Raw genomic sequence first — 14,746 nt, 5'->3', positions numbered from 1 at the left:
TACACACCTACCAGGTCCAAAATAGCCTCCCAGTTACCTCATCCTGTATTCCCAGGTCCCTGTAACCTCACCCACCCCATGTCCACACTACTAGCCTCCCCCATCCCTTTCTACCTACCTGCATCCCTTTAAAACTTAATCTGCACTGCCAGAGCTCCTCACCATTATAACATCTGACCCCACAAGGATCCTATACACGCCCCATCAACCCCCCTAAATCCACACCCAATATAGGCACCTCATCCACTCCCACATAGTCCCCCTCTACAGCAACCCAATGAGCCTCCCTATACATCACCACCAACCCCCCTTCATTCACATATATCACCAGTTCCCCCCCTTTTAACCCACCCTACAGCACCACACCATCAATCCCCCATATACATCACAAACCCCCTTTACCCACCAATCCCATAGACCACCACAAATCCACCACCCCAGTTCTCCTTGTGCACCACACCATAAGTTCCCCTATACATCACCCCCACCCCCCCCAATAGCCATCTCAGACATCCCCCCGTTACCTTGGTCTCCCTCGAGTCCTGCTTGTTGCCCTCCGGGTACCACTGCACCCGCACATACCCCCTCCTGAGCGGCCCGAACCTGCCGGCCTCTCCCGCAGGGGACTCGGAGCTCGGGCTCCCATCTCCCCCTCCTGCCACCGGCGCTGCCTTCCTCCTCCTGCTGCCCCTGCCCACCCCCACCACCTCTTCCTCCCCCTCCTGCTCCTCCTCCTCCTCGGAGTCCGAATCCTCCCCGTGAATGAGCCGGACTACGCCGAAGCGGGCCTGGGCCCGGTACCGGCCGGACACCAGGTCATTGGAGAAGAGCAGCCGCTGGGAACCGTCGGTGCCGGGCGGCGGGTGAGGGCCGCCGGGGGTGGCGGGGCCGCCGGGTGGGGTTGTGGGGCCGCTGGGGGAGGAGGGAGCCGCCAACGCCGGATCCGCCATTGTTGTTTGTCCGGAAGAGAAGAGCTGGAGCCGCCGCCGCCGCCGGGCGGTTACCAAGGAGAGAGGGCGGGGTCACGCAGTGGCGCGGTGACGTCACCGCGCGGATGCGCCGTTGTTAGGGAACTGGGGGGGGCGGATGCTGTTGCTAGGGGAGACGCCGGCAAGGTCTCTGTTGCTAAGGAGGTTCCAGCAAACCAGTAATGGGGGGGGGGGGGGGGGGGGGGGCGTCATCATGTGATGTATCATCATTATTATTATTAATCATTTATTGTTATGATTTTATCTGTAGTTGTACTCATTTTATTATGACTATTATTGCTGATTTCTGTTATTTTTTTCATTTTTATTATTAAGCATTTTATTATTAGTAGTTGTAGTAAATGTCATTGTTATTTTGAATCATTTTTGTATTATCATTCATTTTATTATTATTCATTATTATTCATTATTACTAATTAGTATTAATTCATTATTATTCATTATTATTTTTAATCATTTATTTATTATCATTCATTTTATTAATATAAATTATTATTTTTATTATTAATTATTATTCATTATTATTAATTCATTATTATTCATTATTATTAATTCATTATTATTCATTATTATTAATTCATTTTTCTATTATCCTACATTTTATTATTATTCATTATTATTATTCATTGTTATTGGTAATAATAATAATAGCATGTTCTTATATAGCGCTGCTAGTTTTACGTAGCGCTTTACAGAGACATTTTGCAGGCACAGGTCCCTGCCCCGTGGAGCTAATTATTATTCCTTTTTATTATTAATAATAATAAATATTAATTCATTATTTATTATTATTATCATTAATTGTATTATTATTTTATCAGTAGTCATAGTAATTTCATTAATAATAATAATAATAATAATACATAATACATAATATTATTATTATTCAAATAGTTGTGATGGAAGAAGCACACAGGAATCAGGTTTGTAAGAAAAACATACTCATTTTATTATGACTATTATTATTGCTAATTTTTGTTATTTTTTAATTTTTATTATTAAGCATTTTATTATTAGTAGTTGTAGTAATGTCATTATTATTTTTAATCATTTTTGCATTATCCTTCATTATTATTTTTAATTGTAATTATTATTATTTCAGTATTGGTAGTAGTAGTAGGTTGTAGTAAGTTCATTATTATGATTATTATTTTTATTTTAATTATTAATGCTAATTGTATTATTAATCATTTTTGTTTAATTATCAGTCATTTTATTATTATTAATTGTATTTCTACAAAGGGCTGTATATAGATATTAAAAGCAGCATATTGCATATATACAAATCATAATTGTGACCACAATATGCTCTGTACGTGCCCATATACCGTGTGACCTCCAGGTGTCTCTCTTGTACTAACGTTAGGTGTCATCTGTTCTCAGGTATCCTAAAGCCCAATCTCTGCTTTACTTTGAATCCCTTTTTTTTTAACAATCAATGACATTTCTTTGTAGTTTCATTAAATAGAATTTAAAGAGGCAGTCCAAACGCCTTAAAAAATATATATTTATATTTTTGTTGTTTTAATATACGCAGCCTTTGATTACCATTATTGAAAACTAATTACCTAAGCTGTCGATCGTTTGGTTCTGCCGGGATCGATCCGCAAAGATCCTGCTTCCTGGGGTTCACGAAATGGCTGCCTTTCAGTTCTAATCAATCCTTCTGTCAGTGTATCTCAGCAGCTGCAATGTATCCTTATAGTACTATGGTAACATTGTCTATTGTTACAGTTTGCAGCTCAAACTGCTGGGAACGTTGGCAACAAATGATCCCAAACAGGAAAGTGTTACAAAGATCTTGCACTGCTGGGGAAGTGGGATAAAAACCTGCTATAGAAATCAAAGGATTTCAACATAAAAAAACTTTAATCAAGTTAAAAAAAAAACGAACGACGAACAAAATTCATGTTGAATTGTGCCACCACATGACTCATCTTGGCCAATGAGGATGGGTGTTGCGTCAGCGTGATTCGATTTCGGGTCGCGCTTGCTAATGACGTCATTCCTATTTCCACATGACTCATCTGGCCAATGAGGAGTGTCGGCGCGACTCATTGTTGGGTCGCGCTGGCTGATTACGTCATTTCTGTCTCCGGTTTGGCGCGAATTGGAATGTATAAATCTGTATGAGATTTCAGTGGTACCTTACACCTTGATAAAGTGCTTAGGCACGAAACGCGTAGGTGCGTTTCATCTAGCTTCACCATCTGGCTTGAGCTTGCAATAAATTGATCTCGGTACTAGAGTTGCCCTGGATTTTTCATTCATTCAATTTTTGCCCGATTTTTGGCTGTTCTTTGCTGTGCTCTGCATTTCCCTACAGCCCCTGGACCTCCTTATCTACAGACCCCACACCCTGGATGTCTTGGACCCTTGCAGATTGACAGGTAATAGACTCAATTGTCAGCATTGCCTTGTCATTATATGAACTGTATATTGCTACACTTGATTGGGAATATATTGCTTTGTTGTTCTTTGTGGGTGGTCATGTGCACACTACTAGACACGGACCCTTTCTTGTGCTATACTACACACATTGCATGTTGGACATCCTTATAACATCCAGGACCCTAAGAAATTTCATCTGAAACTAGAAGAAAAAGAGACTTTTTCTCATAGAGCCACATGGGGTAGTATGAGCACCGTTTTCTATACCACATTCTTCGATGCAATGGCCTTGTGAGTGTGCACCTAGACCCAGCTTCTTCTTATTAGCTCGCCGTTGGTCTGTCAGTTACAGCACTACAGCTCCGAGTCGAGGATTGACTACACGCAATTTTGAAGTTGGGGAGCATTAGGTGATTAACAAGTGATGCCTCAATAGCCCACTGGCCCCCTCTCTCTCCACCTTTAAGACCCATCTTAAAACACACATCTTCAACGCAAAATATGGGCAGGTCCGTCGCTGATACTACACACCTCATACATCGACCTTGGCCCCTTGCAGACGCACTTACCAGCACACCCTCCTACTGCCTCTGTATGTTCTTCCCACGCACGACTTAGATTTTGAGCTCTTCGGGGCAGGGACTCCTTTTTCCTAATGTTACTTTTATGTCTCAAGCAGTTATTCCCATTATGTGTTATGATATGTCCCGTGTATTACTGCTGTTACGAGCGATGTACGTAAATGGCGCTGTATAAATAACGATATACATACATGCTAAATGTGCCGTCAAATGTTTCCCATGGCTTTGGGGATGGGTTTGGGTGAAAGGTTCATGAAGGATCCCTAAATAGCCAGCATCGCCTCTGCTGCTTGCCTAGAGCTGTCCCCAGAGGGATCCTAAACCCCTTATCGGGAGTGTCACGTGAGTGATAAATGACTTAATTCGGAGGATGTCATAAGCAGTGAGCTTGGGCTCAGATCACACAGGGAGGGCTCAGGCTGACTATTACTTACAGTCTACGCTCGTGTGTCGTTGGTTCCAGTTGGGAGCTGTCCAGCGGAGGCCAGTGCTGAGCTTAGGTAAGTTGCCCAGTTGTTCAAACTTGGGATCCCACTTTGCACCCCTCAAAAAAAACCACTTCCCAATGAAACCTAGGACCTAGCGTTGTTGGTCTCTTTGGCGGCAGAGGGGTTCAAATGACACCTCCTCCCCCCCCCCCATGATAACCTCACTTCGGAGCGTCCTGTGAAAACTAGCTTTTCTTTTCACCGGGAACACTGCTATTCTTTATCTCATCAGTCACTCGCCCTCCAGCTTTAGCGGTTTAACTGGTGATGGCGTCACCACGGGGGAGAAACTAAATGAAAGGGGGACTCTTTGCCTGTGGCGAGAAGAAAATACGTTGGGCATCGTGGCCTTGTGAGAGAAGGGTTAACAGACCCGTCTCTCTATACTGGTTTGCCAAAGGTGCTGCTAATATTGTTATCATGGCATTTAGGTCCAAATGAATGTTAAGCAGTGTACAAACACTGAAACAGCTGCGTTTCAATCGTTTCCAATAGGATAGACAGCTGTATACAGTAGATATATAGATGTATGTATACACTTTATGTATATAGCGCCATCCAGGTACCTAGCGCATCACAGCAGTGATACAGGGGACATACTAGTATAACAATTAATGGGAATAAGCGCTACAGACATAGTATCATTAGGAACAAGGGTCCCTGCCCCATGAAGCTTAACATCTAAGTTACTGGTGGTCATCTCCAGTCCTCAAGACGCCCCAACAGGTCAGGTTTTAAGGATATCCCTGCTTCAGCACAGATGGCTCAATCAGTAGCTGAACCAAACCTGTCCTGTTTGGAGGACTGGAGTTGAGCATCTCTGATCTAAATGGTAAGTAGGGAGAATTTATGGAGACAGAGGGAGCGTGTTCTGGTACTTGCGTCTGCACTTATCCATATAGATAGATACACAGACAGACAGATACATAAATAGAACGACACAAACACACATATATATATACTTATATTATTTATATGTGTAAGCTCTTCACAGCAGTGATGGGATTTTATGTACAGTATGTATGTATCTATATCTATTTATATAGCGTCATTAATGTACATAGCGTTTCACAGCAGTAATACACGTGACATAATAACATAAATAACACAAATGACACATAATGGGAGTAAGTGCTACAGGCATAAAAGTAACATTTAGGAAAAGGAATCCCTACCCCGAAGAGCTTACAATCTAATTGCTAGGTACGTACAGAGACAGTAGGAGGGTGTTCTGATAAGTGCGTCTGCAGGGGGCCAAGGTTTATGTATCCTGTGTATAGTATTAGCCATGGAGCTACTCATATGCTTCGTTAAGCAGGTATGTTTTAAGGTGGGTCTTAAAGGTGGAGAGAAAGGGTGCTAGTCGGGTACTGAGGGCATTCCAGAGGTGCGGATTGTCTGTTTTGCCATCCAAAATTTGAAGTAAGGCCTGGTGTAACGGTTAAGGTTTTGGTCTTGGGTCGCACACTGGTTACCAGCCTCATACTCCCCTTCTTGTTATCTCTACCGCTACGGGGGCTGTTAAAGCGCCTGAAATACAATGGCAGGACCCCACTCCTCTGGTGGCTGCACTGACGCATCGTGGCAGAAAGTGCTAATGAATTCTTATTAGACTGAGGCAAATGACTGCAGGATAATCAGATCTAATGTGCGTATAGCAAAGATGGCCTCCCTCGACACCCTTCTCCCCCCCCCCCCCACCTCCGGGGCGTACACCTCTCGCCCTAAGTGCTCACTTAAAAACCTCTCCATCGCAATCAGCACATATTAATTACATTAATTAATGTGAGCATATCATATCTGACGTATATATCTATCGTACACCGCGACCCCAAACATTACCATCCCATAGGATTTTGCAGGGTTTTCTTTTAATATAATTCCTCCTTTATTTGTTTATCCTTCCTCAAATTTCAGCTTGTATAGCAGGAAACATTAATTTTGACCAATTATCCTCCCTTTCTCTTGGTATTTTGCTATTTGAAATAGTCGCCTCCGAAAATGTTTTATTCATTAAATTGGCACAACAACAACAACAACGCACAACAGGTGTTACCCGCAGTTGTTTCATGCCGTTTATTATATAAACGGCGGTGATCTGAAGGTAAAATAATGTTACTGTTTGCTTTTATCAGTAATAAGCATTAATATCAGTAACCTGGAGTAATCTATGCATGTATACAATGCATTATACACAAGACATATTATTTATTATAGATCATTAATATGTCATTATTGCCACCACTACAATATACGGTTGTTATTGCCAGTGAGGCCGCTGTAATATAATCTCACAATAAACATTAATAAAGTCTTTGAAGAATTGAGGACAAGGCGGACGTTATAAATACAGAGTAAAAACACGCCGGGTATTTAAAATGGTGGGAGTGACACCTACAACGCAGATAGAAGACGCGGGTAACAAAAGAAAAAAAAAAGTGTCCCCAACAAGCTTACACTCTAATTGTATTTCCTGTACTCTATGCTGCACCCATCTCCGCTGCTTAGATTGCTAGCTCCTCGGGACAGGGACTCCCCTGATTGCCGACAACGCGTCTTGCTCAGCCGATGTGTGCGTACGTTTTTGTACAGGTCCGAGCACATGTTCAGCGCTGGATAATAAAGAATCGGTGTTGCGGGCCTCTCTGGCGCTGCATGGGTTAACCCCGTGCGTAGTGGCCTAACATCACATTATATATGCCGGACTCTGATTATAGGCTTGTGAATGCACGTGCATATTGATGCGTGCCATTGCTGCTCCCTAAATTGGTGCCCACTGGTGACACCTGGGCCCCCCCCCCCTCCCCGGTGACGCACAGAGTCACCGCTTTATAAAGAGCGGCGGGTGACGGGCACTGCGCTTGTCTCCGGCAGGTCCTGAAGGTTGGCCCAGTAGGCGCAGAGCGGCGAGAACCATGTCGGTGCTGAACGCGCTGCCCTTCCCGAGACCCATTTACCTGCGCTCCCCGCGGCAACAGCGCCGCCACACGCTGCCCGCCAGCGAATTCCGCTGCCTGTCGCCCGAAGACGCCGTCAGCGTGTTCGAGATAGAGAGGGAAGGTAAGCGGGAACCTGCGTCCGAAACCCCCTCCCCGGTAACATATGGACAAACTGCCCCCCTGTTAGACGGAAGATTATTTCCACTTTCTCCCCGATAGGATGAAGCTGGGTTAACCCTTCGGCTGCCACCATGAGATCCGCACTGTATCCCACACCCCAAAATAGCATCTGTTTAATTGTAATCTTTCTCCGGTAATTAAGCAGGGGGGGGGGGGGCGTATTGGTACTTTCTTCCATGCAATAACAAAGGAGGGAGTGGCAGGTTTGATTCCTTTTATTGGACCAACAAGTAGTTGATACGCATTGAGGGGCAGTAATTTCATTTCCTATTGTCTCATTTTGCTGAGCTGTGTTTATTATTGTAATTCCCTGTTCTGTATTCTTGGTGAAGCACTGAGTACACTTACACTATATAAATAAAGATATACATACATACGTTACATGCTCTCCAACCTCTCAGGGTCCTTCATCAGGCATTCAATGTTCTCTGAGTCTGGCCAGAGAGTCACAGTTCCAAAGTGCGGGGAAACAGCCTCAGGAGAGGAGAATACGGCTTGTGCAGCCGACACAACATAGCCAAACACATTCTTCAAAGTGCAGGTCTCCTCTAGGACAGAGGTACACAGTGCAGGTCTCCTCTAGGACAGAGATACACAGTGCAGGTCTCCTCTAGGACAGAGATACACAGTGCAGGTCTCCTCTATGACAGAGATACACAGTGCAGGTCTCCTCTAGGACAGAGACACACAGTGCAGGTCTCCTCTGGGACAGAGATACAAAGTGCAGGTCTCCTCTAGGACAGAGATACACAGTGCACTTCTCCTCTGGGACAGAGATACACAGTGCAGGTCTCCTCTAGGACAGAGATACACAGTGCAGGTCTCCTCTAGGACAGAGATACAAAGTGCAGGTCTCCTCTGGGACAGAGACACACAGTGCAGGTCTCCTCTAGGACAGAGACACACAGTGCAGGTCTCCTCTAGGACAGAGATACAAAGTGCAGGTCTCCTCTGGGACAGAGATACACAGTGCAGGTCTCCTCTAGGACAGAGATACAAAGTGCAGGTCTCCTCTGGGACAGAGATACACAGTGCAGGTCTCCTCTAGGACAGAGATACACAGTGCAGGTCTCCTCTATGACAGAGATACACAGTGCAGGTCTCCTCTAGGACAGAGACACACAGTGCAGGTCTCCTCTGGGACAGAGATACAAAGTGCAGGTCTCCTCTAGGACAGAGATACACAGTGCACTTCTCCTCTGGGACAGAGACACACAGTGCAGGTCTCCTCTAGGACAGAGATACACAGTGCAGGTCTCCTCTAGGACAGAGATACAAAGTGCAGGTCTCCTCTGGGACAGAGATACACAGTGCAGGTCTCCTCTGGGACAGAGATACACAGTGCAGGTCTCCTCTAGGACAGAGATACAAAGTGCAGGTCTCCTCTAGGACAGAGATACACAGTGCAGGTCTCCTCTAGGACAGAGATACAAAGTGCAGGTCTCCTCTGGGACAGAGATACACAGTGCAGGTCTCCTCTAGGACAGAGATACACAGTGCAGGTCTCCTCTGGGACAGAGATACACAGTGCAGGTCTCCTCTAGGACAGAGATACAAAGTGCCGGTCTCCTCTAGGACAGAGATACACAGTGCAGGTCTCCTCTAGGACAGAGATACAAAGTGCAGGTCTCCTCTAGGACAGAGATACACAGTGCAGGTCTCCTCTGGGACAGAGATACAAAGTGCCGGTCTCCTCTAGGACAGAGATACACAGTGCAGGTCTCCTCTGGGACAGAGATACACAGTGCAGGTCTCCTCTAGGACAGAGATACACAGTGCAGGTTTCCTCTGGGACAGAGATACAAAGTGCAGGTCTCCTCTAGGACAGAGACACACAGGGCAGGTCTCCTCTAGGACAGAGATACACAGTGCAGGTCTCCTCTAGGACAGAGATACAAAGTGCAGGTCTCCTCTGGGACAGAGACACACAGTGCAGGTCTCCTCTGGGACAGAGATACACAGTGCAGGTCTCCTCTGGGACAGAGATACAAAGTGCGTCTCTACTCACAAGTTCATAATGCAATTCTCCATTTAATGTGGCAGCCAAGAACCGCGGAGGAACAATGTTTCAGGTCCCTTATGGACTTTTCATGCATTATGAACTTCTGAGTAGAGCTCGACTTTGTATCTTTGTCTTAGGCTGCGGCCCCACTGGCGCGGAGCGCGCTCATGCTTGAGAGCGGTGACGTCACCAGCTCTCCAAGCATGAGCGCCGGGTGTCCTGGCTTATTTTGGAAGCGCGAGCGGGGGGGGGGGGGAGGGGGGGCTGTTGCAGGCAAATTGAGCATGCTCGAAAGTTAAAAAAAAATTGGTTACCCAAGTGCCAAGCGTGGGTGAGCGTGCATGCCCGCGCGTGAGCGGGGACTTACATATATAGATATAGGTAAGTAAAAGCAGCAAGCGACGCCCGCTCAGCGCTAGTGGGGACGCAGCCTTATGGGAGACCTGTACTTTGAAGAAAAAGTTTGGCTAGTGTGTGTTGCATATAGAGATGGACTTGCATTGTCTCATTTAAAAAACAAAGGGGGAGACATCTCTCTCTCTCTCTCTCTCTCTCTCTCTATATATATATATATATATATAGACACAGATACACTCTATACACACAGACATCTCTCTATATATACTGTACACACACACTCTATACACACAGACATATATCTCTCTATACATAAACTAGAACTCTCCCTCTCCTCTCTCAATAAATATATATATATATAAACACACACCTCAACCCCGTTATAGCGCAATCCGCTACAACGCGGATCCACTTATAACGTGGAGTGAGCACGGCACCCGTTTTTTAAAAGCCAAGCTGCTTTATTTATTTTTTTTATACAAATATTCAATGCTTTATTGCTAACAGACACACACGGGGAGAGACACACACACGAGCAACAGAAGAGATACCTCGCTACAGCTAATAAAGGGATGAGAGTGAGGTGCTTACTAGGTAGAACTACATACATACACAAGAACAGGAAACCAAGTTTTTAAGCACTGATATTGATATTTATATTGATATACTGTAAATTGATATTTAAGCACTGATAATGATAAATGATCAACTCAGATGCAGGAAAGTACCATCTACTACTGTTTTAAGCACGTTTCCATTGACATCAGCATTGATATCACATTATATGATCAACGCCAATGCAGGAAAGTACAGTACCTTGTACTCGTATCGGATAGCAATATTGACTATTTACCTATTGTGCTGCCCGAGTACAAGTAGAGTGCTGTATATCTGCTGCAGGTTCAATGTGGACTGAGAATTAAATATACTCTACATCAATCAATTGCTGTGATCTCATACCCACACCACACACACACACACACCACACCACACACACACACACACACACACACACACTGTCCCATTAAAGGAGCTGCCTCTGGCACTGAACTGTCAGCCGCACCCCAGGGTGAGGTGTTAGATTTTTCTGGGGGGGAGGGGGGCGCGGTGTTGGTGTGTAATAATATATATATATATCTCTTGACACTTCAGTACCATTTTGGGGACAGCTCTATTAATTAGTTAATTAATTAATTAACAAGGGGTTCATTATCAAACCTGCCATAACCCCCACCCCAAAGAAAAAAATACACTTTCTGCAGACGGGAGACTTTGCTATGAATGAGTCTCCCTCCCCCCCTCAGCCTTTATCTCAGTTTCGGGAGACTGCCCCTTACACCTGGACGAGGTGAGACACTTCCTGACACTGTGTCCCGAGCTGTCTCTGGGCTGGTTCGAGGAGGGACGACTCGTGGCTTTCATCATCGGATCGCTGTGGGACCAGGACAAGCTAAACCAGGTACCAGCATGCGTGCACGGGGGGGGGGGGGGGGCAAGGGGGCAAAAGGGAGCCCTGAATAGCTGGCATTGTGCCCCGCAAAACTCACATTCAAATAACTTTATTCCATATAGCGCTTTTCTCCCAATGGGACTCAGAACGCGTCGCAATTACAGTATAGCACGCTGTACGCAGCACATAGGAATGTTACAGACACAGTCCCTGTCCCGCAGAGCTTACACTCTATAATTTTGAGGCCTGAGGCACAGGGAGATAAAGTGACTTTGCCCCGGGAGTGGACGCCGGGAATTGAACGAGGCTCCCCTGCTTCATACTCAGAGCCGCTCACATTACACACACTAACCCCTCCGCGTCAGTGAGGCCGCAGTATGCCATCAGTCTGATCGCGAGAGACACAGGGACAAAGTATATAAAAAAACCCTCTAAGCATTTTGGGGAGGAATAAAAAGCTAAAAAGAAACAGCACCAGATTAATGGAAACGCCGGGCTGTTCCCCTATGGGATTCCTCCTTCTCTGCTGTTTTTCCCCTCCGGGATTGTGCTACAGGTTTATAGCCAAAGGGGCAGATTTACTAAGCAGTGTTAAAGCCATAAGACATCCTCTTGCCCCTAATAAAAATGAGTTCATTTAGGTCCTGGCTGGGAGAGACTGCCCCTTTAGTGCTAGAGGGGTATTTGGCAAAGATAACCCAACTCCTGTGCCACCCCGCCTCCATAATATTGGTTTCATACATAGTGCTATGTACAGAGTTCAGCTCCTACCCCGCAGAGCTTACAATCTAATGCTGCTGCCCGAGGCACAGGGCGATAAAGTGACTTGCCCACAGACAGCGGACACTGAAATCTCCCCCCACTTCAAAGGCCGGCCACGTTACCCGCCTCTCTCTCGCCCTTTCCGCAGGACGCGCTGACCCTGCACAAGCCGCGCGGCTCCTCCGTGCACCTCCACGTCCTGGCCGTGCACCGCACCTTCCGCCAGCAGGGCAAGGGCTCCATCCTGCTGTGGCGCTACCTGCAGTACCTGCGCCGCCTGCCCTACGCCCGCCGCGCCGTGCTCATGTGCGAGGATTTCCTGGTGCCCTTCTACGCCAAGTGCGGCTTCAAGGCGCTGGGACCCTGCGACGTCACCGTGGGGCCACTGGCCTTCATCGAGATGCAATGCCCGGTCCGAGGGCACGCGTTCATGCGGCGAAACAGCGGCTGCTAGCCCGTCCCACCCCTCCCCCCGACATACACACCTCCTGCATCCTTAATACCCCTCCTGCGCTGCTGGGGAGGACGGTCATGCGTTGTGCAGCCTCCTCCGGGCAGCAATGGGTTAAAGGACTTTGCTCTGGGGAGTCGTAAAGTCAACATAAAGTTATAAAAAAAAGGAGTTAACGGTTTGCACGTGTGGGGTACCGGCTGTCTGTTGCAGGGGTGGTTAATTCCGGGCCTCAAGGGCCACCAACAGGCCAGGTTCAGGATATATTTAAAACCAGAGACAGAACATGAAACACAGACAGAGCTCAGTGCACATCCAGTGAAACTCATACACGGTACAGTGCCTAAATATATGTGTATAGATATCTATTAAATAAAATGGTCTTTTAGTTTAACATTTTGGCCAAAGTGTTGTAAGCCCTTGAGCCACTGCACGGCAGACCACACCTCAAGGGTCCCTAACACTAATATAAATTCTTAATAACCCGTGCATTACCAGGAAGAATGATTTATAATAAATCTGTCAATATAAGTTGCATAGTTCTAAGTCTGATTGAAGCTCTTATTAACCTGGACATTACCAGGAAAAGCACTCTGTAATAGATTTGTCACAATCAAACTGCAAGCAGGCAGGTTCCCGAGAGTGGGATATCCCCGCTTCAGCACAGAAGGCTCAATCAGATCCTGCTTCAGCACAGGTGGCTCAATCAGTCCCAGATTCAGCACAGGTGGCTCAATCAGTCCCTGCTTCAGCACAGGGGGTTCAGTCAGTCCCAGCTTCAGCACAGGTGGCTCAATCAGTCCCTGCTTCAGCACTGGTGGTTGTCAGTCCCAGCTACAGCACAGGTGACTCAGTCTTACTGAGCCACCTGTGCTGAAGCAGGGATATCCTGAAAACCTTGCCTGTTGGGGGCCCTTTACTGGAGTTGGCCACCCCATATCTATTCAAACCCAACTGCCACCTCCCCTCTTAACCCCTGCCCATGCATCTCTTTCACCGTCTGGCAGGGGCGTCAAAAGAACCTCCCCCCCCCCCCCCCACCCCGGTACTTTTGTATACAAAACAAATTAACCCCCCCCCATCATTTTCACTGTATAAAAACCTTTCCTCTCCTCTGTCACAATAAAAGTGTTTTGTTTTTTTCTAGCTCTGCTTCTGTCCATGAATCCATCCTCAAAAACCCCTCGTTAAACCAGTCTCCAAAAAAAAGGGTAATTATCGCAGGCTAGGAAACACTATTTCTGGATCATTATTTACACATCAGGTGAACAACTTTTCTTTAAAGCAGTCAGTCCAAGCTGCTGTTTACCCCCGCACCCCCCCCCTCTAATAAGTGCATTAACACAATCCACACAATGATAAGTAATTAGCTAAATTGCCGATCAATCCGTTCTCCTGTGATTGATCAGAAAAGATTTGGCTCAGGGATTCACTAAATGGCTGCCAGTGCAGCAGAAGAGGACCAAAGATGCAAAGTTCTGTGGGGAAGATCATGTGACCAGGCAGTCACTAGATACAATTGGTGCACTGCTAGAGAGAGGGCAGGGCTCAAAAAGGGGTGTGCCAGAGCCTGTTTCAGAAGAGGAAGGGGATGTGACTTTGTAAATGGTTGCTATAGAAACAAAAAAATGCTTGTTAAATTATAATACATTAAAAATTTAATTCAGTTGTTTTTAAAAAACATGCTACAAGTATTTTCTCATAGTACACAACTGATTTATTTAAAAAAACAAAGACGCGTAGGATATTGTTTGTTTTGCAGCTATCAAGAGCACATTCACGTCTCAGACAGGTCAGCTGCCCTGCCATTATCCCCATGGCAGCCAGGGATTCTGGGTAATGACGTGCAAAACGAGCACTCAAGTGTGTCACTCTTTCCTTCTTGTCAATTTTAACACGGATCCCCCTAGAATTTCTGCCTGCTGTATATGGGGGACGACGACAAATGAAAAAGAAAAATTAAATTTAAACAAACGGGTGTATTTGCAATGAACGATATCCAAAATACTTCCGAAACTGAGAATAAACCGTGCATGAATTCTATTAACGACGTGAAGACAATTTAAAGGGCGTGTGTGTAAAATAACACAAATTAAAGCAGGAAAACACCAAGTCTTGTTTTTTTTTTAAATAAATCAGTTCTGTGGTATAAGTGA

The 14,746-nt window shown here is 45.8% G+C and overlaps 2 protein-coding genes across 3 annotated transcripts in view; one reads left to right on the top strand and one right to left on the bottom strand.

Annotated features, from left to right (window-relative positions):
* The window catches only part of UBE2O (ubiquitin conjugating enzyme E2 O), a 24,259-nt gene extending 23,238 nt beyond the window's left edge, over positions 1-1,021 (bottom strand). Inside the window, exon 1 of the mRNA XM_075579752.1 lies at positions 525-1,021. Coding sequence (XP_075435867.1) covers positions 525-950 — 426 coding nt within the window. The 5' untranslated portion in view covers positions 951-1,021. The remainder of the gene's footprint in view (positions 1-524) is intronic.
* The window catches only part of AANAT (aralkylamine N-acetyltransferase), a 15,189-nt gene extending 443 nt beyond the window's left edge, over positions 1-14,746 (top strand). Inside the window, exons 2-5 of one of the 2 annotated variants that reach the window (XM_075579753.1) lie at positions 3,316-3,379; positions 7,324-7,509; positions 11,232-11,386; positions 12,288-14,746. In XM_075579753.1, the coding sequence (XP_075435868.1) occupies positions 3,316-3,379; positions 7,324-7,509; positions 11,232-11,386; positions 12,288-12,593 (711 nt within the window). In that variant the 3' untranslated portion in view covers positions 12,594-14,746. Of the gene's footprint in view, positions 1-3,315; positions 3,380-4,314; positions 4,462-7,323; positions 7,510-11,231; positions 11,387-12,287 lie in introns of those variants that run through there. The other variant, XM_075579754.1, reaches the window with a different exon arrangement.

This window comes from Ascaphus truei, chromosome 22, assembly GCF_040206685.1.
Source record: "Ascaphus truei isolate aAscTru1 chromosome 22, aAscTru1.hap1, whole genome shotgun sequence".
Taxonomy (NCBI): domain Eukaryota; kingdom Metazoa; phylum Chordata; class Amphibia; order Anura; family Ascaphidae; genus Ascaphus; species Ascaphus truei.
Note: the sequence above shows the minus strand (reverse complement) of the source record. Positions and strands in the feature narration are given on the sequence as shown.